The following is a 27,729-nucleotide window of genomic DNA, read 5'->3' on the forward strand; positions in this document are numbered from 1 at the left end:
AATATATAAAACATACAGTATACTTATTTTTCATGTCATAGTTAGTTTCATTCATTGATCGATTCTTTGCCTACCGCCTTTGATGAGGTGGCAGAGTTTATAGTTGTCACAAGGTTTGGCTCCGTGGGTGACTTCAAACCACTTCTGGTTTCTGTGCCACACAGTAATACTGTCTCCTAATGTACGGAACGATCTCACTGTAAAGTAAAAAAAAAAAAACATATGTAATATTAAGCAAGCTGTTACAAGTGATTTAAAGAAAAAAAATCTTTAACTGCATTAAAAAATGAAGGAGTTGACCCCAAAGCTGTGACCATGCTATTGACAATTGCTGTTATTTCATTCCATAAACATCAAGTAAAATGTATGCCACACTTGTATGTATGTAGCCTACGATACGGTCAGTTGAGATTTCAATGAACAATCAATTTCATAAATTTTGTACATACATTTTTTTTTCCAGTGTGAAAGGGTTACTGAAGCACAGACTGAATATGTACACCCAATGCTGTTTTTAAATAGGCCTAGGTAAAACATTATTCTTACAGAAAACAGCAGAGAACTGTATCGAGTACGCCGTTCGCCCTGGGACACAGGGTGTCAGACTTAAAGAGACATCCATTACATCTCCTGTTAATGAAAAGGGACATGCAATTCCATCAAGTTCCTCAGTCACTGAAATGAGCGTGCGAATGTCACTAATGGAAAACACACTTGACTCTCAATTCCTCATTTGCCCTCCTCAGCAGTGAATAAAAAAAAGATCAATTCCTGTTCAATTCATGTTATCATAGAATAACAGTTCAATTACAAATCATGGTTTGATGGCTATTGTATTTAAATTGAATAGTTATGCCATGGTGTAAACATAAAAATAAACTTAGCTGACACTTCAGTGACTTTGAGTTATTTCAGGCTATTGCTAAGAGTCCCTGGAGGAATATTAGGTTGGGTGCCTTGCTGAAGGAGCCTATAGTAGCCTAGACCAGGGATGGGGAACCTATGTCTCGAGGGCCATTTACGGCTCTTGGGGACGTTTTATCTGGCCCCCGACATATGTGAAGCTGCATAACATTAAAATTGACATATGTTGCAAAGGAACCTTAGAAATTACATTTGCAATACAATTAAGTTATATTCAGGGGACCTAGAGAAGGTGGGGCCTGTTTTAAAAGGTGGCTGCTTTCAATAAAGACCTAAAGTGCAGTGGGGAATCCTGGTTTGTGTTCCTGGTAGGCTACGGCCCTCTGAGGACTTTTACGCCCCTTGGAGAAATTTGAAGTGGCCCTCGAATGAAAAAGGTTCCCCACCCCTAGACTCTAGACCAGTGTTTCTCAAACTTTTTCAGACCGAGGACCACTTTGTCCCCCCAAAAATGATCAGGGACCACCTGTCAACTGAATTGGCAGTTGATGGGTGCTAATTTGACACTGCTAATTTTGATGCAGATCACTTACTTTTTATTCACATTATAAGCCTGTCTTATTGAGTTGAAAACATGAAAATGTTACAAATGTAGCCTACTGCTAGCTTATCTTGGAAAAGTAGAAATCCCCTCGCGGACCACCCGAGCTCTATCGCGGACCACTAGTGGTCCCCGGACCACACTTTGAGAATCACTGCTCTAGACCAACCTAATCCTATAGGCCACGACTTCAAATTCAAATTCAAACTAGAAAGTGCAGCAGCCTAATAAAGAAGAAAGAACTTACTTACCCTCATACGTATACCAGACTTTTAAAGTGTCTGACGAACAAAGAATTTTCCCATTTCCACAAACACACATCACACAAGAGATTAGGACTGCCAACCGTTGCAACATGTTGTTCTCAAGCTCTGACTGTACTTGCCGTCAAAATCCCTGGTCATTGTTCCATATAGGCCTGCTTCCTCCTACGTATGTGAAAGACATTGTTAGGTTTGGTGTGGGCCGAAAACACAGAAGTGTCTCACTTCACGTTTTCCCCTTTTCAAGTGAATTCCAGACAATTCTTTTAAAACATGTTTGGGGATGTAATGCCTTTTATGTAGAGGACAATTAAAAGACATCAGGAAGTACATGGGAGGGCTTCACACTGTTGCTTGATAGCATTGGTTCAAGGTAGCAAGGAACTGATATTGTGTTGCAAATTTTGACTGGATATTGCAGTTTGACCATCCATCAGTCCTGACACTGAAGTGTGTGTGACTGGATCAACAGAATAACTGCCCTGCTTAGATATTCCTCCTGTCTGTAGCAGTGTAGCCAGAAGTGTCTGATCAAATTCCGCCCAATTTCAAGAAATTACATTGACTTCTATGGGCATAAAACGGCAGAAAAAAAAATCGCAAAATGGCCAATTTTTCCAGTTTTTACCCACAGACGGCCATCCAAAGTAGCCCAATCTGGCAACACTGGTCTGTGCACATAGACTTGATATATCACTAATTATTACCTCATTAACATGGCTTAAGTGGTCATTAGGATCAGCTGGTTCATTACATATGCTGAAGCAGATATGTCAAAGGGTTTGTCCACCTCTGTTACAAGGTGCTGTTTCCACGTAGCCTGCTATGTAGGTATTTGTTTCTCCTGTTTAGGTGTTAACACAACATGTGGATAAAAATAAAATGTCCATTGTAACAAGTGCATTTTAGCCCCCTAAATGGGATATTTTTAAAGCAGGATTTTTGATATGCAGGTTTAAAATCTCTGTTTACTTGTAAACAGTAGGACAAAACCAATGTGTTTTAAAAAATAGCAGGCTATGTGGAAACCGCTTCCAGAGACAGTGGGCAACCTGGATTCACAATCAGTGTAACAGATTACAAATGACCTGGGATTTACCTGTCTAAATACCCCAATTGGACAGGTAAAACTAGGTAGGTAGGTAGGTAAAACTAGGCCCAGTGTGTATGATGCACTGGCATGGGTGCCGCCAGGGGGGGAAAGGTGTTACAGATTCTAAGGGCCCAAGCACTGACGGGGGCCCTCAAAGGGGCCAAAAAATGTGTGTCTTTCATGGGGCCCAACATTTCTGGCAGCGCCCCTGTGCACTGGACTGCTTTTGAATTCAGGTTGCCCGTTGCGATCACCAGTATTTTTTTATTTTCACAGGCCTCGTGGACCCGGTAGAATCTAAATTTCAAAATGTTTTACATAGCATTTTTTTTTTTTACAGGGTGTAGAACATTTAATCATCTCACAGCTGAGGCAATGTGTTCTCATTGGGTGGTTTGATACACTCTAAATGTCCATTTCTATTCCAAGGTTTTGACCATCACCATTATTTTCTTTTTTCATGAGGCTGGTGGACCAGGTAGACTTCATCCGAAATTCAAAATATATTACAGTGTGTTTTACTGGGCGTACAATATTTTTATTATAGGGCCAAAGCAATACTTTTTTATTGGGGGATTTGATGTACCCTAATACATAGGATGGCATAGGCCATACTTCACGACAGTGACATTGTGCTGCAAGTTGCAACATTTGGAAATAAAGGGAATTAGAAGTTTCATTAACAGCCATACAGGCTTCATGGTGGATAACTTTTTCAACACATCAGTGCATTGCTATTGAAATTATTAATCTTTTCAAACAGTTGATAATTCAATTATGCCCCAATTCGAAATTTGTATAGGTAATGTGTGCATGGTGAAATTAAATCTTTCGTTAATTGGAAGTTTAAATGATCAAGGAACCATACAGAAAGGCCTGTACTCTTCCTTCAATCGGAAATGCCCATAATTACAAGGAAGGCCTACACAATAAACAGCCACATGTTTATAATCTCAATGTTTTTTTAATGAAAGTTGTGACAAATAGAAAAAAAATGTGTGACTATTTTGTCACACAGGAATGTCCAGTTATTCTGTCTGTATAGTCCGACATTTCTGTGTATGAAATAAATGGTATCTCCGTAACAGTGAACTCACTGTGTTTATTTAAAAACTCATTGTGTTATAATCTGGTTTACATATTGTGTTCTTTAACATTCGACCTATTTTCCATCTGGCTTGTCAAGATCATCAACATCAAACGTGAACGGACGATCATAGCCCATTAGGTGGTTGTAATCGTGTGGCAAAGAAAAGGTATCGGGGTTGACCAGCATGGAGTGTTTCTTTGCATAAAACGTTGTGAACATCTTGCTGATATCTGGCACCTTAACATCACTCTGGTGAAACACTGTCTTTTTCTCTGTCAGTAGAGCACTGTATGTGACGGCTGTGTACGTGTCTGCTTCCTCGTGGTGGTACAGGCGAATCACGTAACCTTTTGTGATGAAGTGGAGAAGCACGGGGGTGATGAAGGTAAAAAAGCCAATGATTCCACAGAATGCCACTTGTAAAGCCAAACTCTGAACGCCAAGGCCAGTCTGCATTAACACGTATGGCATGACACAAACGCTGAACATGCTGCAGGAGTAGGAAAAAAACTTCACACCTGTGGAAAGAAAAATACATTATTACAACCCACAGAAACCCAGTGCACATCACCTTAACAAGTTAAATTGACTTGAAAACATAGTACCAAGACATAGAAAGCAGTAGGCTTATGTTCGAAGTTATAAGTAGATGCCAACCTAAAACAGGCTTGGCGAGGTCCCCAGAGTAGATGAGTCTACCACCATCAGAGGGTTTTGAAGAGACAGATGCACATCGTACTGCTTTCTGATGTGGAACCTGGTAAACGATAAACATCCATGTTAGAGACCGTAGTAGATAGCTCTATGTGATAAACAAAAGACAGGTGTCACACATACACAGAATGATATGAAACGCATTGGCAGCATTGACATAACTCACAGTAGCCTAATCCACTTCAAGGACAAAAGGAATTATTCAATTAAGTAACTGACAATGCAATTCAGCAAAAATGTAATTGCTGTTCAAATACGTTGTTGTAGTACCTTGTTTATATTCGAGATGATGAACGACCTTTGAAGGCCTTCAGACAGGGGCAGACGTTGATGGCCATTCCTTGAAATGCTAACAAACATGCGCTTGAATGTCGTACTGGTAGGACGACTCCATATATTCTGATTTACTCGTGAGCATGAACACCAAGCGGGCACTTTCGACTGAGTTAATAAAACGTTCCGAATACCACAGATCACACGAATGTTGTTCATCCTCAGCAGTTTCTTGGCTAATTCTACTTTTACTGCACACAGTCACACACAGAGATCGCTCACTCACTTCACCAATCACTGCAAGCACCCAGCGTGCGCAACAAACTGACGTTTCAACTTCCGGTCACCGGTGTGGTTGTGCACCAAAATAAAGGTGTACATCACGACATGTTAAAAGTGGAGTAGAGCCTATCTTGAATGAAAATAGGTCCTGTAGCTAAAGTTGTTAAATAATAAATAAATCTAAAACTGGCTGGCAGATTGAGGATACTAAATAACAACTCACTCATGAGTGACTTGTGACTTTCAGGCCATGTCTTTGATCAGTGATGGTAATGTATAGTTTCTTTAAAGGCCAAAGTTAATTTCCACCTCTGATGTAGGCCTTTTGCATCCAATGGCATTGGTAAAGGGTAACAATGACCACATCACAATTTTAAGCCAACAATGATGATACCTAAACATAAGTCCAATACATTGTGTTTACTCAATGATGATTGTACCAAAAACAAAAGCCCAATATGGGATTTCTGATTGCAGAATTAATTAAGACATTTAGGAAAACGTGTAAATAAATGAAACCATTGGCCTACACTTTCCTTCACTTTGTAGCCTGGCCACAAAAGATGAAAACAATGAATGGAGCCTGTTGAAGTGTGAATGCATGCAATGAATGCATGCAATAGTAAACATTAACAGACTGATCCAAGTGATCTTCCATGCAGCGTTCTAACAAGGTTTCTCAATCCACTAGGCTACATCACCCAAACCAGATTAAAACAGAAACATAACTGCTGCCATAATTCGTAGGCCTAGAGAAATAGCGCAGAGGGGGTGATTAAGTGGCCTATCCATTATTCTCCAGACATTGGAAAGCCAGTCGTGGCCCATCACTATGTTGATGATGTATGATTTTTTTTGCCACAGCACACAGACAAGCAGTCAATCAATGAAACATATTCCTGTTGTCAATACAATACCTGGGAATGACAGAATTTTGAGGTAGAAAGTGGCAGAGGTGGGGTAGAGAGCGGGTACAACTGTAGGCCTGAAAAAAATATAGAGGTCCGCAACACTGTTAAATGCTCCCAAAGATTTAATGGACTAACCGAAACGTCGTGCCATTAAATCTTTGGGAGCATTTAACAGTGTTGCGGACCTCTATATTCTTTTCAGCAACCTGTGCCACTGATGTGCACGCATTCTCTGACTTTCTGGAACAACTGTAGGCCTATCGCATGCTATATCGTCACATGGCCACGATAGGGCTATGGGGTGAAGTGAGGTAGGCCTATAAGGTCTTAATGGGGGAGGGTTTGCAGCTCCCAGAATAGTTGTCAACAGCGTTCATTTGCAATGCCCAATTTACCTCTACATTCACATGTTAATTAGTTAGTGTTGGGCACTTTCACACAGACAAAAGATCCTCGGTATCTATCTATCTATCTATCTGTCTATCTGTCTATCTATCTATCTATCTATCTATCTATCTATCTATCTATCTATCTATCTATCTGTCTATCTATCTATCTATCTATCTATCTATCTATCTATCTATCTATCTATCTATCTATCTATCTATCTATCTATCTATCTCATGTCTGACTTTAAAGGTGCACTGTAGAATGTGGCCAGAATGGGTAAACTATGCTGCTCATTGAAACTGTGCTGCCTATTGCCAAATTTGATCTTTTCATGAATATTTACTAAATACCAAACCAATATTTACTGGTATAATCAAAGTACAGTACTTTTTGCAGCTAAAAAATGTCTATGTCTGGAAATTCAAAATGGCAGACCTTAGAGAAGATCCCCCTTTTCATGTATGAAAAATGCAATTTTCCCGGTCATAATGAATACTTTAAAGTTGGTGATGGTGGTAAGTATTAATGAAAAGGGTAACATTTTTGAATGGGCAGCATGAATTCTGGAAAAAAAACTTCAACAAATATTACACAGTGCACCTTTAAGCTTTTGAAGACTAGGCTACCTGAAACCAACAATTGTTGGGTATCTTAGGCCTGTCTGCGATTTGAGGCCTATGCCACTGCCAGGTACATACAAAGAATCCTTAGTAGTCCTCCCCACCTCCCAATAAAAATGCTGGCTTAGCTTCCAACTTTGTCACATCTATCTATCTATCTATCTATCTATCTATCTATCTATCTATCTATCTATCTATCTATCTATCTATCTATCTATCTATCTATCTATCTATCTATCTATCTATCTATCTATCCTGACTTTGTGCCTTTGCATGTGATACCTGAAACCAATGTTCCCTCTAATTTTTTCGGTGCCTGAGCAAATGCACTATATCACTGAGCAGAGCCAATGACCTCAGTGAGCGGGTCGAAACCCCCCCTCCCCCTCCATTTTAGGGGTAACATTGATGCTTAATAATATGTTGATTATATTGTCATTGAATTGCATGTAAATATTACAAAATCAGTTAAGTAATGTTTCTAATTCTGATCTTGATTAGGCTATTACTTCACTTACTCATCATCAACCCACCACCATCAATATACTGTACATTTGTAAGATGTTGGAAATAAAGTATCTTTACAGCAGCCCAAGTAGCCCAGAATGCTGAATTTATATTTAAAAGGATTAATCATTTAACTTGAATTTAAATGTTGTATAATAGGCCTATGTAACCAAATTAAAAGACTAAAATATTGTGCTTAAATTAGGCCTACATGGAGTAAAATTATGCACTGTCACTTTAAGAGCTCGTGGAAAATTCTACCCTTTCATTATTGGGAGGCAAACATTTTCCTTACCGGACTATATCTGACTGACCTGGCTAACTGGGTTTTCATTGACTTTCTTATCAGTAGTAGTTAGTTTAGGCATATCAATTAGTTCATATGTTTTCAAGACATTTCCATTGCGCGTATCACGCTTACATCAACACAATTTTGACTAATTTAAAGGACCTCAGCACGAGCTTCCAATGATGCCAATAGCACAAGATATGTTGCCACTCTTATGCACGCAAAGCTAGGTTGACAGGCATCCATTTAAATCGCTAACTTTCCTGTGACTTTAGAGTAGGCTACTTTCCTAGCATTCTGAAGTCTATCAAAGGACGTCAAAATATGACAGAACAATGGATATCTAAACACCACGCTCTGCATGACTGTTGGTAGGCTCACTTTTCCCGTGAAGCTAAAATAAAGGAAAGAACAGCTTACTTCTGTTTTATTTTAAGATATCACATAGTAGTCTAGATAACTTTGTACATTGAACATCAAAGCATGAAGGACAGAGTTTAAATAGTGACGAACTATAACTGGTATCCATGCGAGAATAAGCTCATGCGATAGAATGTTTCGGATGCGCTGGCTGGCTTCACCATGTGATGGCGTGTGATTCCTTTCTTTTAGCCACACACTAACAGACCCAGATTTGCTCTATTGTTTGTTAATGAAAGTGAGCGTGTTCCGCGCTGAATATTGATCTGGTCAGACTGAGTTGGAAAAAGTTCAACTTGACGCTTCAGATATCCATGTTCGACACCGTTATCAACATTCATATCAGATTCACGATCGAACTCTAGGAGAGCTATAGCAAGAACTTGTCAGCTATCCATTATAGAGAGATTAATTTAGGCTACACAGCTTTTTGTGTACTTTACACAACACATAGATTAGGCTGCGAGTGACAGCTCAGTTGTTACAACGTTGTCTGGTCACTGCCAAAGATTCTACTGACAGCATTCGACGCGCAGCAGACCCGCGCTCGGTCTGATCAGCTGGGGGCACAACGCTTATTGTAAACAGAAATACGCGTCCAGTGTGATCGCTTAAACTGCTATAAGATAGAGGTTTCATACCTAAGAATTATTTTTATTTCGATTGGATGTTCTAAAGCTACAAGGAGTGGAAATTTCGGCCAACATTCAACTGCGTCTCCACACAAATGTGCCGCCTTGTTTTACCTGCGCTGCATGCATTTGCTCTGCGCGGAGAATGTGGGAGCAGTGCGCAATTGCGCAGTCGCGCAGCTTAGAGGGAACATTGCCTGAAACCAGCATCAACCATTGAAGGGCATGCTGTAAGCCTGTCTGCAATATGAGTCCCAGAGCCATACAGTGAACAGAGTCAGGCGATCTCTGCTGTGTCCTAAGGCCGACTTCCTCATTAGCAAAATTAGCTGTTTTAGCTTCTCAGTACTGCTCAGCGTTGCGAATGTTAGTTCCTAGTAGTGGGCGTAGCACACAGCAAATGCAATGCGATGCAATGCAGGGAATATGACAAGACTTGTTGTTCGTAGAAATAACATCAGATAAACATCACAGGTGCTAAAAGTGTTGTGATTATCACCACCGAGACAGTTGATAGATTACATATTTGTGATGATTACCCCGCAGTATAGTTCGTTAGTCCTTATTTTTGTCTGTTAATGTGGTGGTTCAATGTTGAGTCTATGGGAAGACAGCTGCTTTAGGCACTCCCTTATCTCGCTGAAAGGCGGGGCTGCAATTTAATTCCTGGTCCTCCAATCGCGTAACTCTGTTCACTGTATGGCTCTGATGAGTCCGCCACACCACTAGGTGGAGAGCAACTTACCACGCCCCTCCCCTGTCTAATCAAAATACTCCTGCTTCCGGCAGAGCGACATATCAACCACAGTCCTCGAGTGCAACACTAGAAACGGTGTACTTTTCTGTTTATAGGTTTATTTATCGCCTAACTTCAGCTTGCTACAATGCAAAGACCGAATTTTCGACACCCTGGCGGTTTTGGAGGACCGTCCCCGCGCCCCGGAGGATTCAGGAGTCCGCCACCAGGTTTCGGAGGTGGACAAAGTGGCATGGAATCTCCCCCGTGGGGCTTTCCATGTGGCCCACCTTCACCATATATGCCACGATTTGGAAAATTAGGTGGTTCTCCAAATAGTCCTTCGGGTGACTTTAGAGGTTCTGATGGCAATTTTAACCGCGGAGGTGGTAGTGGGGGTAAACCGTGGCAGAGAGGCTCATCTCCAGGCAGTTACACACCGCGTAGGCCGTATGAAAACAACCGCGGGTTTTCACCTAGATACTCTCCATTTCAGTCTCCAAGTCCAAGACACGGCGGATACCAGGTATGAAAAGCAACTCGTATTAAATCTAAGATTAAATGCATTATGTTATTTTTTCCAAATGCTTGTTCAATTCAGTGGCATAACTTACCACACCGCGCCAACAGTTTCCAAATTCTAATGCCTTGCATGATTGGTTCTCTCCCAAAGGGTTCACCCCGGACTTCCACCCCATCCAGGTCGTCGAGTGGCAGGGGTGCAGATAACGTAGAAAACTATTACAAACCTTCAATGGTACAAGACCCCTGGGCTAGTCTCAAACCAGTATCAGTTAAAGATGTACAGGACAAATGTGGCACACCGAAGGGACAGAACGCATGCAGGAAAAACAGATACTTCTGATGGAATGCAACTCACGAATTCACAGACTTTCAGTTTTTTAATCCTTAATTCTGTTTTTAAACATGTATCGGGTCGATACGGATGGCGCTGACTTGCATAATGGCAGTACTGAAGTTTTCTTTCGGTATTTACCAGCAAAATGTTTAGTGAGATGGGCATAACGGATGACTTGATGTCATGATGATTCACCAGCGTTACTGGAAGACCTGTTTCTTTTCTATTGTCCAGACCATCACTGCCTATGGTGTCGCAAAGTAACAGCAGAAAACTTTTACAGCTCGACACAAGACCGTCACATCAATTTACAATTGTACATGCAGAGGTTTTAATTCATTTTTTAAGCACTGATTTTGTTCACCTCTTTGACCAGTACATATTTTGTATAGTTAGTGTGATGAATTGAGTTGAAAACCAGACCCAAGTCACATCAATTTACAATAGTACATGTAGAGGTTCTGATTTATTTTTGTTAGTTAACCACTGCTTTTGTTCGCCTCATTGACCAGTACATATTTTATATAGTTAGTATGATGCATTGATTTGGGGGAAAACGCATTACCAGCAAGACTGCTTTGCTAAGGGCGAAGTCTGAACTCTTTTGTACACTTCAAGTTTTGTACAAGTCAATTCATAATCCTTATGCAATACAGTTGACAAAACTCAGGACTCATGTTGGGCTTGGAGATTGAGTTACTACCAGTGTGAATGTTTGTATGGTAAACGATACCAATATGTAATTCCACTGTGGTAGAGAAATATTAAACACGTTCAAAACAATTGGGCATTCTGAAGAAAGTAAATACAGCAGTATAATAGTGGCATGTTGCTATAGCCTGATAAACCAGACTAAATGTGGATGTCTAATTTAGTCTGGCCTCGATGCATAATACATCCGAAGATTGTTGATGAGAACAACCTTCCCTCAAAACCCTGCCCGCTTTGATTCAAAACACATCTTTGCGTTGTAATTGGTTTGCCAGATTCATGGCATTCTGGCTTCATTGAATCATTATGCAAGGCCAGACCCACCCGTAGACAAAAAAAATTGCCGTCCAGCGGGTGGCGCTGGTTCACCAGGCTAATGTTGCTCATTTAAACCTTGGGTGTTGCACCACCCCTTTTCAATACGTTGGCAATCTTTGTATGGTTGAGTAAAGTCTATGTATATAAAGTTCCAGATTTTTTTCAGTCACTGGTATGTAATGACTTTATCACGAGAATACAGCAGAAGCTAACCATGGGGGGACTATGTTACAGCCTTAACGCAATACTCCATTTCTGGAAATGATCTTTATCTATTTACACCTGAAGTTTTACCTTTTGCCCTAACCATATCCTGTAGGCCTACTGATGTATGGAGCCAGCTAACGCAATTGCTAGCTGGGACCTAGTATAGAAGTAATATCACCATACACTAACAGAATGGCTGGAAGAATAAAAGGTAAAACTCAAGTATTTGCCTCAAGGGGAGGTTAAACATGAGCTGATTTCCTAATGTGGTTGAGTTATCACATTAAAGCAGTTTAGACATGTTGCACAGTCGGCTGCTCATCAGGAATATTGAATCTTTGGATTCTCACACTTTATTATTTTTTTATTTGAAAACATGATAAACAAAAAAGTATGCTCTTATGTTCATTTGGAACCCGATTTTGGCTCTTTGCTCTGGATAATTTCTCACCGACAGTTACAGAAAGAACAATGCTCAGCACTAGTACACCACAGCCAAATATAATTGAGCACCAAAATAACTTTTGTCTTTACATTATAAACACAGGGTATTTGTTGTCTGTTTTCATCATAGATAGCAATGTACAATATTTCAAAACACATTCAAAGACTTGAGTCTGTTTATTACAACCGAAGCCTTTTTTCTCATTTTTTTTCTCTTCCTTTTTAAGTTAGTTTGCTCAAAGCGATGCGATTAGAATGTGGGCACCAGGAGCATCAGCTAGCTAGCTATACAGTCCATTGCAGCTTCATGGCACCTGACTTGCTCTGAACAACCAATTACAACAGTGTATTTATTAAGGACATCTGGTCACCATGACCGTTTGGGTACACCAAAATACCATGGCTAAAGCGTTAACACATTTTTTTTAGAGAGAGGTGGACAGGCTTTTTAAAAAGTAAACAGTGAACAAGCATTATGAAATGTTTCACCAGTACACCTTTAGTATTTGTGGTTCATATCACTTTCAGTATTCCTACCCCTATCCCCAATCTGCTCTGAAATGCAGATATCTTCACTCTTATAGCCCTGTAAACTCTCATTCAATTGTATGAGGATGCACAGGATACTTTGCGAATGCTGTCACACTTGATTAGGTTACATAAATATAAATATTGGCATTGCTGTTTAACAATGATGAGTGGCTAATGAGCTGTCAGTTTCTTTCTACAAAGGCTTGGCCAGTTTGAATCATCTCACTTGCTTGAGATGAAAGGGTCCATCTTTCAACACTACTCCACGTGTACACAGCCAAAAGGAATAGCCCTTGAAGTATACACTGGGATTAATCTATGCATTCCTCCACTTACTTAGTTGTGGCTGTTGCACATTTGGAAAGATGGTTGAGCAAGATTAGAGTACTTTTAGAGAAGGTTCATTTTAGAGTGCTTCACAACATCCTGTCTTTAAATAGCTTTTAAAAGAACCCTTTTCCATCATCATTTACACATAGAATACAATTTCTCAAAATCCTCTTGCATAAGTAAAACAAAATGATAAACAAAATGTAGAGTTAAACAAAACAGATAAAATATCACAATGACATTTCAATGTTGGTTGCAAAATGCCTGCAGATTTCAAGTTGAACCTTGAATACAGGAGTGTGCTTTTGGTAGACGCCCACTCATGGAGAGGGGATCTGGGTGAGGCTCAGTCAAATGCAGGGCCATGTTCTGATGTACTCTGAAAATTAAGGCAACATGTTCAAAGTACAATAAAAATATGACCTGAATGCAAACAGCAGCCTTCCACCAACTTCCTTCCAAAACAAACAGGGGCATACATAGGGCTTTCCATAACATCCATCTGAGGGAAAGCTTAAGAGTTAAGAGTAGTGTGCGTTGAGGCAGGAGATTGCCCCTGTGCTGTTTTTTTTTTTTTTTTTACAGCAACTGAACAACATGATTGCGGAACTGGGGCAACAGTTTGCACGCCAAATTCAGGTGAGGTGCTGCAACAACATTATTATATTGCCTCAATTTGTGACACGAGCATGGAAAGACGTTGCCTAGTTACAGAATATGTAAAATGTCATCCTTGAAGCGGCATTCACTAAATGTAAAAAGCCAATAGCTGTCTTGTTAGAATAACAAAAAGAAAATCAATATATAGTGTAGTCCTTGAGTAAAATTAAGTTTGTCATATCTGTGCCAAACCACAAAGTAAAAAAAAAAGGTCAACAATCAGTATGCCTCTCACTGATTCCTCTCCATGATGCTTCACATTTTTTCCTTTAGATTCAGTTTTGCTTTGATCCACGCAACCCACCCAGCCATATCCTGTGGATAAAACCAATAGCCATAAAACCTTGGAAGTTGATCTGCCAATGCCCACAACCTACAGACAGTGTCACAGGTGTCCTTGGCAGTTGGAGGAGGAAGGTGGTGGGGTGGGGTGGGTTGGGGGTGGGTGTGTAGGGGGTCAGACGAGGGCAGTGGGAAGCAGAGGAGAGCGGAGTCTGGTGGGGGGTGTGGGGGGTGGGTTGGAGTTGGCATAACAAGCACAAGTCACCCAGTCATTATAGAATGCAGCATCTCTCTCTAATCCTCTTCGCCAAACTCTTCCTCTTCTTTTTGCCATTCTTTTCTTTGCTGTCCTCCATCTTCCTCGCTCTTATTTCACGCATCAAGTCAAAAAACACCTGTAAAATGTAAAACAAACACTTCAGAAGGACAGAAGTGTGCATCTTGCACACATTTCTCTGTGTGTACAGTTTAAGTAGTCATTAAAGGGACACTGCGTGAGATTTTTAGTTGTTTATTTCCAGAATTCATGCTGCTCATTCACTAATGTTACCTTTTTCATGAATACTTACCACCACTATCAAATTCTAAATACTCATTATGACTGGAATAAAATTGCACTTTTCATACATGAAAAGGGGGATCTTCTCCATGGTCCGCCATTTTGAATTTCCAAAAATAGCCATTTTTAGCTGCAAAAATGACAGTACTTGGACCATACTAGAAAATATTTGTTCATTACTTAGTAAACTTTCATGTAAAGATCAAATTTGGCAATAGACGACACAGTTTCAATGAGCAGCATAGTTGCAGTACCTTTTTTGGCCATTTCCTGCACAGTGTACCTTTTTAAAAACAAATGAAAAGGCCAACGGGGGAAAAGGTTAGTAGATACTGTCTGTATACCTTGTCCACATTGGCACGGGTCTTGGCAGAGGTTTCCACATAGCTGACGCCCCACTGGTCGGCACGAACCTTGGCCTCGTCGGTAGACACCTGTCTGCGGTCCTCCAGGTCAGACTTGTTCCCCACCAGCAGGAAGGGGACGTTCTCATCTTCCTTCACCCGCAGGATCTGCTCCCTAAAACAAAACAAAACAAAACAAAACAAAACAAGCCCTGAGTGCTAATTCCAGGGTTCCCACTCTTTTTGACTGACGGAATTTTACAACTTTTCCGTGACTTTTTTCATGATTGTAGGATCTGCTGTATTGCCGATGACTTCACGGCACTGAATGTGTAATTTTGCATGCTGCTAGGGGCTAAATATGAAATGCGACCCTTTTCCACTCACGCTATGGTGTGACATTATAGGTTTCAACCCATTCAAAATATTGTCTCTGCATTTCTGCGGGAGCATTCATTTGGAGACAGTCATAATAGGATAATGATGACTCAACTTAAGACTGCAACTGCGTTAAAACAACAGTATAATTCCACGACTTCTCCAAAACGTTCATTAAATTAAAAAAAATTCACAGCTTTCCCAATCCTGGAAAATGTCATTTTCAATTTCTATGACTTTTCCAAGACTTTTCCATCACAGTGGGAACCCTGCTCCAAGTCCCTCGGCCTACTTCACCGGCGCACTGCAAGTGTAAATGTTCCTCTGCATGCATGTCTTTTGCTTTAACCACCTGAATTGGGGTTTGCTGTTTTCACCTGAAGTCTGCTGTGGCGGCGAATGACTCCAGCTCTGTGATTGAGAAGACACAGAGGAATCCCTCTCCGCTGCGGAAGTAGTTATCTCTGATGGCGGCGTAATCCTCCTGCCCGGCCGTGTCCAGGATGTCGATCTGCACCTCCTCCCCGTCCAGAACCACCTTCTTCCTGTAGCTGTCTGCTTTAGTGGGCTCGTAATCCTCCACGAACTGAAACGGGGAACACCACAGGTTTAACCCATTGATGCCTAAAGCACCTGCAAAAAAAGCCTGCTGAATACCTAAGCACTTGTTGGGAAAGTTACCCTCAGCCTACACAAACATAAATATCTTAGCCTCTGATGCACATGAAGACATTACATAAGTTGCATTGAAACCCCAAGACCCTCATCTTGCATTAGCATGTGTTCATTCAGCTGTAACATACCAACATTTTTATTAAATAAGCTAAAATCTCAAGAGCTTGAAGGCAGCGTACATGTGTCTCCAGGCATCAAAGGTCAAACAACATAAACGAGTCATCAGTTAATTATTACATGTTTAATTCACTTCTTCTGATAGATACACTTCACTTCTAAGTCAACACCGAAAAGAAAAGAAAAAGTGTGAAGCACGACACAACTACAGTCTTCCTATTTTGGTAAGATTTATTTCCATGTGCATTGAGCTTACCTCATCATACATGAACTGCAGCGTGAGAGCAGATTTCCCCACGCCTCCACTCCCCACCATGATCACTTTGTGTAGGGCCAGAGAGTTCTGCCCCTTCGGTTTGTTGGCCGCCATCACTTTCCAGAAGGAATACGGGGGCAATAAGAGAAAGAAAAATGGAGAAAGAGAGGGAGAGAGAGAGACCCCAAGAGAAAGTGTTGGGCTGAAGATGGCAGAATCAGTCTGTTGAGCAAAAGAGAAAAATAGAGGGGAAATCACATTTTTTACATCTGTTAAACAATTCCTCCCTCTCATGCGTCTCACCCAAATGAAATACAATAACATTCACGCTGTCGCAGCAGCTTATCTGCACAATAGTACAAGGCCACCTGTCTCCTTGCAACATGCTCATTCCCACATTCCCATTTCCCACGTCTAGGACGAGGCCTGTAACATGCTTTTCACCAGAGCACCTTCACTACGTATTGCCGGAATCCCTCCAATCATGACAAGACATTTCTCGAAACCATAGTTGCTAACTATGTTAGCTACATTGTTGTTTGCGATGCAATTTCCCATTGACAACTGCCCAAGTTGCTAACTAGCTAACAACTACGCTTTTGAGAAACGCACCCGAGAACAATGCGGACAAAGAAATAGCCTCTTTGTTTTTTTAAGAGTGAGACTGCTTACTTAAATGGAACGTAGGCCCACACGTGGACGACACAGAATAAACAGGGCTGTATATTGGCAGTAGCTACGCAATACCCTGGCTGGCTGTGTACTGTGAAACTGATGTCATATGTTGTCATAACGTCAGCAAGGTCATGGACTATATTTTTTTCCAGGAGTCAGCCATAATTTTAGTGCTATGATTCAGCTGTGTGTTTACCGATAATAACTGGACATGGACTTGGGAATATTGAACAGTAATTTATTCATAATCATAGCAATGACAGTCTACATGTTTGTTCATGTCCAGTTCTTAATAATAAGGGCAGCCTTAATCTTTGTTTGTAAAGCAAAGTCAAAATGGGGAGCTAAATTTAACATAAGGAAACGAATTGAAAACTACTCAGTCAGAAGAAGTTACGCATTTGTAGTCAGACCGTATCACCAGCAATAATGTATTTTCATCCTCAACACCCTTAATGCTTAGACTGGGAATGTGAAATGATACTGCTTCCTGCCTCACTTCACATTATGATGATGTAATTTGAGTCAAACGACAGATGATAACCAGCGTCGCGTCACATTTGGGAAAACAGTTTTAACTGGAGTCATGTCTTGCACCATGTAAATGTAAGGCTATAATTTATAAGTTATTGTTTTGACAATTCACCCTCCATATTTATTATCATACCAACCAAATGCAACAAAATCATGGACATTTTTCAGTAAAGCTAACAACAAAAGCCAACCTAGCCTTTTGGATTAAAAGCTAGAAAAAGGTTACATTTCCTATATACGGGGTGGCCAGATGTATTTGTATGCCCTCACATGCCCGGCTTACATGAAAACAATCATGGCAGCATCTGAACTTGCAAGGGACACTTGACACTGTTTGACTTTGAACTTTGAACAACGAATGCCATAGACTGGCATAGTCATCACCCCCTCAATGTTGCTTGCAAACAATCTCTGTGTTTTGTTTGTGAGGAAGACATGTGCAGCTTGTCTGTGCCTTCAAAAAAGCTAGTGTGTATCAGAGAAATAAATAATAAAAACGACACACAGCCACAACAAAGACCCTTTTTGACTTGTGCGCTCAATGAGACTAGCCACTCTGTCAGGTGCCAGGCCCCCTCGCCATGGCATCGGCGCCCCACAGGCTGAATTCTGACAAGACCATGGAGGTTTTGGAGCCCTGGCGCTGAAAAAGGAGCCCCAGGGGTCTTCCACAGGCACCTGCCACCTCGGCCCAGTGCAGCCCTGAAGCCATACGCATGTGACAGTTCATGCACGAGCATGAAGCCAGGGAGCATCTACTGAAGAGGGAGGACTCCACTGACTTGGAAGAGCCCTCTGAATGAATGCCTTGGTGGAGGGAGGAGGAAGACCAGAATATCCAAAGAAAAAATAATATAATATATAAGAACGCTGACATGTATGTCTCAAAATGTAAAGCCAGAGCAATAACATGTTCCGTCACACTATTTCAGTTGTTTTTATTCCTTTACCATAAAAAAAAAAAACCAGCGGCTTAACTGAACAACTTTCCATGTTTCCACAATGGAAAGTCATGGGACATACTGTAGGTCCAGTAGGATGTGAACAGGAACAATGAGTTTGGGCCCAGCCCACAGCAGCTCACTGTTTGCGATCTCCAGACTGTCTGCAAACAGGGTGCGGCAAAGACCATAAACAAACATCACTCCACAGAGGAATGATGGAGCAGACCATCTCTCTAAGTGCTCCACTGTTGTGAGTACAACCACCAAGTTAACATGACTGTAGTGTGAGGCATAGGCTTCCTACAACAATTGTTTTGGAACCATTCCATCCTAGCCTGTAATTCACAAGATGGGTGTTTGGACACCGTGATGATGTTTGAATAGGCCTTTTGTTCATTCACTCACCTGCCAAGGTCAGAGGAAAAAGGAAAGAGAAAGAAAGCACTTGGCAGCTTCAGACTCAGAGAGGAAGTGTACGGCCATAGGAATCTTCCCCAGGCAGGGTCTCAATGCTCACTCTGCCCACAACTCACCAAGGTGCTGTGCCGTCCTTCACTGCCTTTTCCCATCTCTCAGCTACAACTAAATCACAGGCTTTGTTTACAGAACAAGAGGGAGTTTTCATCTGAAAATTCCTGTTAGGCTGGGGGAATTGCTCTATCTAACTTCAAACTCGCTTATCTCTTCCTCTCTCTCTTCTTCCTCTGGATCACAAATCTTTGGGGATCTCCCTGTGCAGACATGGTTGCTAAGCTACAACTTGTCTGTTTGGTTAACCCCACCACCCCCCTCTGAGCGCTGGCATTTTTCCATATGATGTCCATTGGAGAACAAGGTCTCACAAACAAGTTGTGAAAGGTGTGTACGACAGATCATTTCAACATTTGTTTCAAAGAGGAAAACAGAATCATCCTTTAAAGGACTTTAAATTAACGTATGGGTAAAAAATACCATAGCAAAATAGTGACATTAGTGGTATTACAAACATCTGGAGTTTCAATGACAGAAAATGTAAATGGCCCACTGTTTGAGATGCTAGGTGTGTATCGATGGTGGCTAAACATCCTGTTTAGGATGCAATGCATGTCTGCAGCAGCTCCAGAAACCTTCCAAAAACCTCCAACATAATAGGCTTCTGTGTTCTATGCCAAGCTGGAGTAGCTTCAGTGATACTTAACCGCATTAAAACATGGGCATCGTCATCCAAGTGAATATAGAGCCAGTCATATTGTTTCTTTTAATTGTATTCATTTAACTTTTATTTTAACATACATCGAATGTTCTGATGAACACATTAGTCAGCACTCAGAGACATGACCAGGGTAAGACAGGCTGAAACCCGACAACCATTCAACTTAAGTGAAGACTGGATCAAAAAATCTCTGGACAGATTTTTCGATGGCTTTATGAACTTGTGAAAGTGACTGATAATGGACCAGGTAGATGAGTACATAGCTGACTTCATAACAGAATTCCACTCAAATGCCAATAACGTCCTGCATAAAGATCATTGTCTTCTTTAAAGATGCAAACTGTTCCTCTACCACTCCTTGGGAAATATATGTTATGAAATCTGGCAGTAGGTTTGGTAGATGAGCTTTAGCCCATTTCCAAACTGAAATGGTTCAGCTAGCTCATATTTAATGATGCCACAAAATACCAGTGTCTGAGTGAAGCTCTTTAAACATTACGGATACAGCCATGGACTCATACACCCTGTCTATCAAGAGTCATTTTCATCAGTTCATAATACCTTTGAAAACTTTGTCTTCAGGTATTTCTTGACTCAGTCTTGATTTAATTATCTTGTTGAATGGTTGTATGGAGTCAGCCTTTCTTACCGTGGCCATGTCACTGAGTTCTGGATACCTTGTTTTTCTGGACCCCCTATGTAGGTTTCAGTTCTGCAATATGACAGCACTGCAGGGTAATACTTTTCTGGTAGTTTCACCTTTAATTCTTCTCAATATTTGGCTGTTACATTTCTTGTGACCCTGATGGCTTTGTAATGGTGCATTTGATACTTCTAACGTGACCAACATTTTGGCAATTTCAAGACAGCCACATCCCTTTGGAAGACTTTGTTGTTTATAGACTTTTCAGAGCTTGTTAGATTCATTTTGTGGCCAATTTTCCCAGAGGAAAACAAAGTTGCCTAATAATTATGCACACCTGATATAGGGTGTTGTGCTCCTCAGATCACACCCTGTCTTTTTGTACAAGTGGACATGGAATGCTTAAATCCAAAAGTTTTTCATGTTCATACAGGTCAGTGTTGGGAAATATGCATAAAAATAACAATATGGTCAAAAAACTTGACCATATTGTTGCCCAATAATTCTGCACACCCTGGATAACAATGTTTAACATTATTTTGATAGCATCTCCGATAGCACACAATGAATAAGCAAGTAAGTTTAAAGGCCCTTATAATTGCTGTTCTTTGTTGTACGTATGGATACTATTTATTTTATTAGTAACCTACATTACAGTTTATAATTACATCATCAACTGGACAAAGACAAGTATTAACTACCATACGTTCTGGGTGGACACACTGGGCTCATATGCAGGCGATTCGTATTTACATGCGTCAGCAAAGCAAAGAACACATTTGCATGAGTCAACAAACAGCTGCTAAGTTTACTTCCTCCCCCAACCTAAGAAAGCTGGTGGCACCACACTCTTTCTAACAAGCCTGTAACAAAAAACAACAACTACAAAAAAAAACCCTAGATAACAACTGCACCATTTACCCACTGTTTGGTGTCAGTAGTTTTGGAGGTTGCAACGGCAAGGTGTAATCACCATTACACACAACAGATAGTCACAGCCTGTCACCACACCCAGCATCAACTGACGAGGTGTGTGCACCGAGATCCCGCCTAGCAAAGGGAAGGTAAACAAACCACACCTATTATATTTGTGGTGCATCACAGATCTGGTAATCCTGTCACACCTGGGAAGTAAATAGTAGGAAATATTAACCCTGTATGCGTGAACTGTCAGGATTCAGGACTATACACGTTCAGATTCCATTAAATTAATATGATATGTGTTCATGATCATTACCATTCACATAAGTATCATTTAAAATGTGTTGTATATCTCCGCACACACAGTCCAGTTTTAACTGCAGGCAATTATCTGCCCATCTGAAATAATTTGTATGTCGTCTGAGCTATACTCGATCAGCAGCCCTACAGTGTGTGTAGTAGGGGCTGTGGGCAACCGTGTGGGCCATGGGACAGAGGGATTAATAATTACCCCACCACTGCACACTGCCACTTTGGCCACACACCGTGAGTGACCCCTCGATTCTATGCTCATGGAATCTTCTGTGTTGGGTGTGGTGCTTTTTTCATAGTCAATAACTGTCATCATGCATCATCACCTTGGCCTTTTAATATGAGCTTGATATTATAAAGCAGCCATGACATGGGTACAGCAAGTAGACTTTGTTGAGGTAAAGCCACCTGTTAGCCTATTGTCACGTTACCAGGGTGAAGGGGGTTCACGGAATTGGTGAACTGCCCACCTCTGCTTATATGCCTAAATGGATGTGACGAGAGTGATAATCAGCGACAACTATCTTTACATACAGAATTCAGAGCATTTGTTCTGTCTAGCTAACCCAGCAGTTCATGGGGTTCCTGTCTGCCTCTCCCATCAGTTACAACCAGCCTCTGCTGCTCATGTCTGGTGTAATGTTGTCGGGGTGTAAAAAACGCACGCGGACATTATGGGCCCAGGCTTGTCGCAGCGAGCTAAATGCATTCGTATTTCCATCACAATAAAGATAAGTCCATAAAACTGTTGCTGCTGCTGTACATCAGATGCGATGTCGCCGAAATCGACAATGACCAGCTGATTACACACAAGTCATAGAGACCTAGCACGTCATGCAGTGACACATTCCCATCAGATACAAACAATTGGAAATAAAATTCCGTTCGCGCTCGAGATCTCTGTTTTGCTTTTAACATTATTGGTCATTGGGACATAACGTTGAATAACTATCATCATGTATTTACACATTCAGAATTTGTCAGCCATTTAGGTAACGTCCACCAACTGATACAAAGTGACGCCAGGCCAGAGGACACAACATACCGTTACATTGTATCCCCGCCAGGTTCCAAAATCCCACTTGAGTTACAGAACCAGACAGAAAGAACAAATCAGATTTCCCTGATTAATGCTGGAGTTATTATTGGCAAAATGTATAATGTAACACTTGTTACAGCTCTCCGGCACAGTTCAGCCGATGACTGTCGTCAGGCCAAGTTATTCTGAATTTCAGAGAGGCAACATACATGTCTCGCTGTTGTCTGGTGGTGTATGAATGTGTAAAAAGTGAACGCACCTACGAAAAGACGATGCGTTGTACGGACACCTTTCACGTAGTGATTTCTTCTTGCATGAAATCCCAATGTTTCTCGTCACAGCATGTCGATCAAATCGAGGCGGAGACCACGGTGACCGGTGAGGTTGGGATCCACTGTAGTTGTCCAAGCAGGCAGGGATGGCTAGGATAAGCCCCCAAGCTGAAGTAGCAAGTCGTTAAAGCTAGCGTTACCTTCTCTATCCAAATCTAGCAGAAGTATCCTGTTTCAGGTGCACTAGAAAAATATGGCACACCTGATTACTACCTACACACTAAACGTAAACTGGTTAAGGCTGCTTAATTATTAGAAATATTAGCAGACTAACTGTGCATAACGGTAGCGATAACAAAAAGACACAAGTTAGCTGGGTAGCTAGCAGGGAAGGTAACCTGTTAACGGCAATGGTCTGGGAAACGTTATTCTTTGCCTTCTCAGCCTGTGTCTGTTTTGACTACAAAATATATTGTTTTTTTCTTGAGACCATGTACAGAATATGAGGTGCCTTGTATGTCCAGAAATCGTTTCCCTTCTCCCGCCGTTGGATATGTGCACGTCAGTTTCTGGCTGAAATTCAGCCTAGAATATGGCGAAGGGCGTGGGCTCTGGCGAGGCTGTGATGTCAATACGCACAGTGCCTGTATCCGATTAAAGCTGGGGTGGTAGTGAGGGTCATGATGGCATGATGAAAGTGACATCATTTTGGACAAGTTAGAGATGGGACATCTCTTCAGAAATTGTTAGTTAGGCGTACACACACCTAGAGCTATATAAACAATAACAACATATCCATTACACCGAGCAATCATTGGGTGCTTGCTAGGACTGAACAATAATTGTATTGAGCTTTTGGTCCGTCTGTTGTATAGCCTACTGTTAGTGCTTAACTCATGATTTAAAAAAGCTAGAGCATACACAGTTAAGAGCTTATGATTTAGGCAAAGTGCTGATGACAAAGCCTTGGTTCTGCGTTTTGATGACAAGGTACTAATATTGTGTTTGTAATTTAACTCTTGGAAGTGTAACAGAAAGTACTTTGAACTTTGGACAGCAGTGAAAGCAGTGAAAACCTTCTTAATCTGTCATTTACATAAGTTGTGGCAACATATTTCATGAACACCATCCACTCATGCCATATTGCCTAAAATAATTTGCATAGACAGTCACCCTATAACAAACAGGGTTTCTTGCAAGGATATTGTTCTCATTATCATCTTAACATGTTAACTGTCAACAGAGGATACAAAGCACAGACCTTCCCCTTTAGAACCAATGTTAGCTTCTCCATTACTAAGAGTGCAGAACTATAGTTGAAGTTTTACATGATTACTGTAGTCACCTCTTTCCTAGAGCTAAGAGTACTTGTAGGCCTACTCGTCACAATGCAACAGTTCATAGTCTGTCCAATGCACCAGCATACCTGACAGCACAAGAGTGTAACAGTACCACCTTGTGGTATATAACATACATTGATATTGTACTCAAGGATGGATTTAATTAGTTCATGTTTGGTATTTTCCAATATTCATGCGAGCAACTATTTGTATGTAGTATTTCGCACCACACACAGCTCAGATATAACATAATTACAAGAATTGATACTCAGACTTGGTAACAAGAGGGTGCAGTCATACATCACAAATCAGGATGATGTTTATTTGCTTTTACATAGAGCCCATACATAGAGGCATAAACATCTGATATAAAGGTAAATAGCGTTCATAAGATGGCAATTGACACCTTTGATCAAACCGTGAGATCAAGCCTTTTTTTTTTTTAGCAATGTGCAAAGGTGATAACAAAAAAGTGAAATGTTAAATTAATTTTCCTTGTTGTGTCAGCCAACAGTGTTTCATTTAAACCATAAGCACATACCATCTGGCAAATATAGATAATAGGCTCGCTCGTGACGAAGCAGTGGGCATGTGCACTTTGCCAGTTTGATGCATTCTGGTTAGAATTGTCTAACCACAATGCATCAAACTGGCAAAGTGTGCACGCTCGCTGCTTTGCAAAAGCAGCACTGCTTCGTCACTAACAGGCCTAATCTCTCCTCTCATAGAGGGATGGCTCTCCACTCTTTCCCCTCGGTGAGAGCCCGAGGCTGGTGGATGAACACACTGTAGCGGACGCCCTGGTTGGCCGCAGCTCTCACAAAGCCGCTGTTGGCGGTCATCGTGACGGCGCGCAGAGAGTCTCCCGTCCCGAAGATCATCAGCGACCTTCGGTTCACCTTGGAGCTGATGACCAGGCGGCTGGTGGTGCGCTCAGAGGGGTCGTCGGGCACCACCTTGAGGCGGGCGAGCAGCTCCTCCGCCCTGGCCTTCTCCCCGGGACCCCCGAGCGTGTCCAGGATGACACGGAAGTCGTGCACGGCGGACTCGCAGGCGAAGAGCTCCTTGCCTTGCATGAACTCCTCGAGTTTGGGGAGGACCTTCTCCTGCCGCTCCTGGGTAGCCTGCTCGGTGAGCACTTGCTCTTTGAAGGCAAAGTGACAGCGGCCGTGGCTGAGAGAGGACACGTAGGTGATGAGCGTGGTGATGTCCAGGTTGGCCCTGTTGCACACATCCACCTTGACCTCTGTGGGGAAGGAGAGACGTTCCACAATAGTGTCTCTGTCCACACGAGTGTGCATGAACTCGGGATCATCAGCGTCTTCATCATCAACATCATCATCATCATCATCAACTTCATCTTCGCCATCATGATGCTCATCCTCTTCCTCCTCATCTTCCACAGGTTCATGGTCGACCACCCCTTGCTCCTCCTCACTGCTGCAGCTCCCGTCCTCCACTTCCTTGTCTGGTTCGTCAATCACCGTGTTCACGGCAACAATGTCTCCCCGGACAGAGATGCCCATCTCCCTGAGCCGATCTGCCATGGGGCTGGACACGCCGTTGTAAAAGGCGAAGATGATGTGCGGGTTGCTGTATTGCACCGGCTGCTGACGGCTGGCCTCGAGAAAGTCCTCGGCCTGGCACACGACGCTCTTGTCCCCGTACTGTCCCCGGCCCTGCCAGATGTTGTGCAGGGCCTCTGCCTTGCGCCCGATGGCTTTGACCCAGGTGTGTCCATTGTTGGCCACTACGTCCACTACTAGAGTCTGCTTCAGACCATCGGGACTTTCATAGGCAAAGACGTGAAGAACACTCGCCACCCCTTCTAGGCTCTCGGCCGACTCGACGATGGCTCTGAGGTGGGTAAGGTTTGTGCTCTGCAGGTGAGACTCCTTGATTTGCACCTTGCCGGCCTCCACCTTCTGGAGGAACTTGAGCTCGGCCCGCAGCTTGCTGCACAGCTTGGCTCTGCCTTCCACATCCTTGGTTTGTCTGCTGCACAACTTGTCTACGCGCTCAAGCAGCTCCTTTGCCACCCTGATTCGATCTTGTAAGCTCAGCACAGACGGAGAAGCCATGGCTGTTGCATCATTCTGGACCACATGCAAAACACAGAAGAAGAAAATAGGGACAACATTGAAGACACTAATCGTGTAACGCTTGAATATTTGATATAGTTATTAGAGATCTTAGAAAAACATTGTGTTGTTTCAAGTCTTTTAAAATAACGTGATTTCCTGAAATATAAAATGTAAACTTTTAGACAACCATAGCCTAATCCAGTTTACCACCACCGTTGCTCTATCTGGTTATTTTGGTCACCTTTACCCCTGTTGATATTACATGAAACTTTTAACTTTTGCCGTGAAACAATTTCTGCGAGTTATAATTAGGGTTTTAAGAAAAAATAAAAAAGATGAAAGAGAATGAGATAGCTTCGTCTACTTGCCATGGTGCTGGTGTGCGGAAACTCGTTCATTTCCATCTGGACCAGCGCAATGATTGCTAATGCCCAGTCAACACGGACAACCAAGGTAGACCTTGCTAATACGTGGACATTACACAGCAACAGAAACCAGCCCTTCTTCTCATGTTTTAAACATTTATTTCTGACGACTTGATAGTGGCATTGCCGCAACAAATATTTTGTTATACTTTTGTTATACTTATACACTTGTCATACAGGGTGTAAACAAATAACTTACCTAGTGACATTAGTAGTTTATCAAATTCCTCCTCTCTGTCGGCTACCTTGTGGACGTGACAGACTTCCATGCAACAACACAAGACATTCATAATATCCCGGAAACTGTCAAAATAAAAGTTCACATCAGGCGTTGTCAAGCCAGTGTGTTCAATTTAGACTAGAAGTGATTGTGGTTTAGCAAATAGAAATGTTGTATATATGAACACATTCAGAAGTTGCCTATAAGTCTATTTGAACGTCAGAATATAATAATGTAAGGCACACGATTTCCTTTACAAATTTTGTCCTATAAATAAACTACCAAGAACTTCCAATTTCGAGCATATAGTAAGTCTGACTTGTTGCATATTTTTCTGTTTTGCCTGCATTTTTGGTCATTTTTTGTTTTACTTTTCAGTAAGCATTTCAATTTAACCATATTTTCTTTTTAAAACAGTAGGCCTATTCATGTTGTGACCATATGTTCATCATTGCAGTCAGATTCACGCAGCAACAATTTCACGACATACTGGCGCCACCTCCCGGTATAAAATGGTATAGGCCTCTTTGTAAATTGCTGCCCTGGAGGTACTTTTTGCATTTCTAAAGTGAAATGTGTGTGTGTGTGTGTGTGTGTGTGTGTGTGTGTGTGTGTGTGTGTGTGTGTGTGTGTGTGTGTGTGTGTGTGTGTGTGTGTGTGTGTGTGTGTGTGTGTGTGTGTGTGTGTTGATGATGATGTTGCTTTCTCAAACACGTAAAGAACCAGTATGGCGTCTATCCAGAACCTTTAGTGATGGTCAGTCCATTACTCT

The 27,729-nt window shown here is 41.7% G+C and overlaps 4 protein-coding genes across 6 annotated transcripts; 1 reads left to right on the plus strand and 3 right to left on the minus strand.

Annotated features, from left to right (window-relative positions):
- Nucleotides 1-3,765: 3,765 nt before the first annotated feature.
- tmem70 (transmembrane protein 70) lies at nucleotides 3,766-5,236 on the minus strand. Its single transcript, XM_063220307.1, has 3 exons — nucleotides 4,896-5,236; nucleotides 4,569-4,668; nucleotides 3,766-4,429 (listed from the first exon to the last, which is right to left on the minus strand). Exons 1-3 carry the CDS (start codon nucleotides 5,115-5,117, stop codon nucleotides 3,984-3,986), a joined length of 768 nt encoding a protein of 255 aa, XP_063076377.1. The 5' UTR covers nucleotides 5,118-5,236; the 3' UTR covers nucleotides 3,766-3,983.
- A 4,502-nt stretch (nucleotides 5,237-9,738) lies between these two features.
- Nucleotides 9,739-11,328, plus strand: mplkip (M-phase specific PLK1 interacting protein). The gene is made up of 2 exons (XM_063219030.1): nucleotides 9,739-10,211; nucleotides 10,359-11,328. Exons 1-2 carry the CDS (start codon nucleotides 9,834-9,836, stop codon nucleotides 10,548-10,550), a joined length of 570 nt encoding a protein of 189 aa, XP_063075100.1. The 5' UTR covers nucleotides 9,739-9,833; the 3' UTR covers nucleotides 10,551-11,328.
- A 941-nt stretch (nucleotides 11,329-12,269) lies between these two features.
- Nucleotides 12,270-23,485, minus strand: LOC134465390 (ras-related protein Ral-A). Of its 3 annotated transcripts, none has more exons than XM_063219029.1 (5): nucleotides 22,880-23,485; nucleotides 16,357-16,578; nucleotides 15,686-15,894; nucleotides 14,931-15,105; nucleotides 12,270-14,422 (listed from the first exon to the last, which is right to left on the minus strand). In XM_063219029.1, the coding sequence occupies exons 2-5, from the start codon at nucleotides 16,468-16,470 to the stop codon at nucleotides 14,300-14,302; spliced, it is 621 nt and encodes a 206-aa protein (XP_063075099.1). In that variant the 5' UTR covers nucleotides 16,471-16,578; nucleotides 22,880-23,485; the 3' UTR covers nucleotides 12,270-14,299. The 3 variants fall into 3 exon arrangements, with proteins under 3 accessions (XP_063075099.1, XP_063075097.1, XP_063075098.1); XM_063219027.1 differs by having other exon boundaries at nucleotides 22,876-23,485; XM_063219028.1 differs by lacking the exon at nucleotides 22,880-23,485 and adding an exon at nucleotides 18,915-19,861.
- Nucleotides 23,486-24,517: 1,032 nt separating this feature from the next.
- On the minus strand, nucleotides 24,518-27,044 carry c16h7orf25 (chromosome 16 C7orf25 homolog). The gene is made up of 2 exons (XM_063220309.1): nucleotides 26,937-27,044; nucleotides 24,518-26,324 (listed from the first exon to the last, which is right to left on the minus strand). Exon 2 carries the CDS (start codon nucleotides 26,307-26,309, stop codon nucleotides 24,951-24,953), a length of 1,359 nt encoding a protein of 452 aa, XP_063076379.1. The 5' UTR covers nucleotides 26,310-26,324; nucleotides 26,937-27,044; the 3' UTR covers nucleotides 24,518-24,950.
- Nucleotides 27,045-27,729: the final 685 nt, after the last annotated feature.

The sequence above is a fragment of the Engraulis encrasicolus genome, chromosome 16 (genome assembly GCF_034702125.1).
Source record: "Engraulis encrasicolus isolate BLACKSEA-1 chromosome 16, IST_EnEncr_1.0, whole genome shotgun sequence".
Taxonomy (NCBI): domain Eukaryota; kingdom Metazoa; phylum Chordata; class Actinopteri; order Clupeiformes; family Engraulidae; genus Engraulis; species Engraulis encrasicolus.

Bases quoted from the DNA above. Each gene is read 5' to 3' on its own strand.
- tmem70 (XM_063220307.1), bottom strand. From the start codon at position 5,117: ATGAACAACATTCGTGTGATCTGTGGTATTCGGAACGTTTTATTAACT. The intron at 4,669-4,895 runs GTACTACAACAA...ATCGTTTACCAG, and splicing joins TCATCTCGAATATAAACAAG to GTTCCACATCAGAAAGCAGT. The intron at 4,430-4,568 runs GTTGGCATCTAC...TTCTTTCCACAG, and splicing joins CCTCGCCAAGCCTGTTTTAG to GTGTGAAGTTTTTTTCCTAC.
- mplkip (XM_063219030.1), top strand. From the start codon at position 9,834: ATGCAAAGACCGAATTTTCGACACCCTGGCGGTTTTGGAGGACCGTCC. The intron at 10,212-10,358 runs GTATGAAAAGCA...TCTCTCCCAAAG, and splicing joins CAAGACACGGCGGATACCAG to GGTTCACCCCGGACTTCCAC.
- LOC134465390 (XM_063219029.1), bottom strand. From the start codon at position 16,470: ATGGCGGCCAACAAACCGAAGGGGCAGAACTCTCTGGCCCTACACAAA. The intron at 15,895-16,356 runs GTAAGCTCAATG...TCCCCGTTTCAG, and splicing joins TGCAGTTCATGTATGATGAG to TTCGTGGAGGATTACGAGCC. The intron at 14,423-14,930 runs GTATACAGACAG...TACATTTTACAG, and splicing joins CCCGTGCCAATGTGGACAAG to GTGTTTTTTGACTTGATGCG.
- c16h7orf25 (XM_063220309.1), bottom strand. From the start codon at position 26,309: ATGGCTTCTCCGTCTGTGCTGAGCTTACAAGATCGAATCAGGGTGGCA.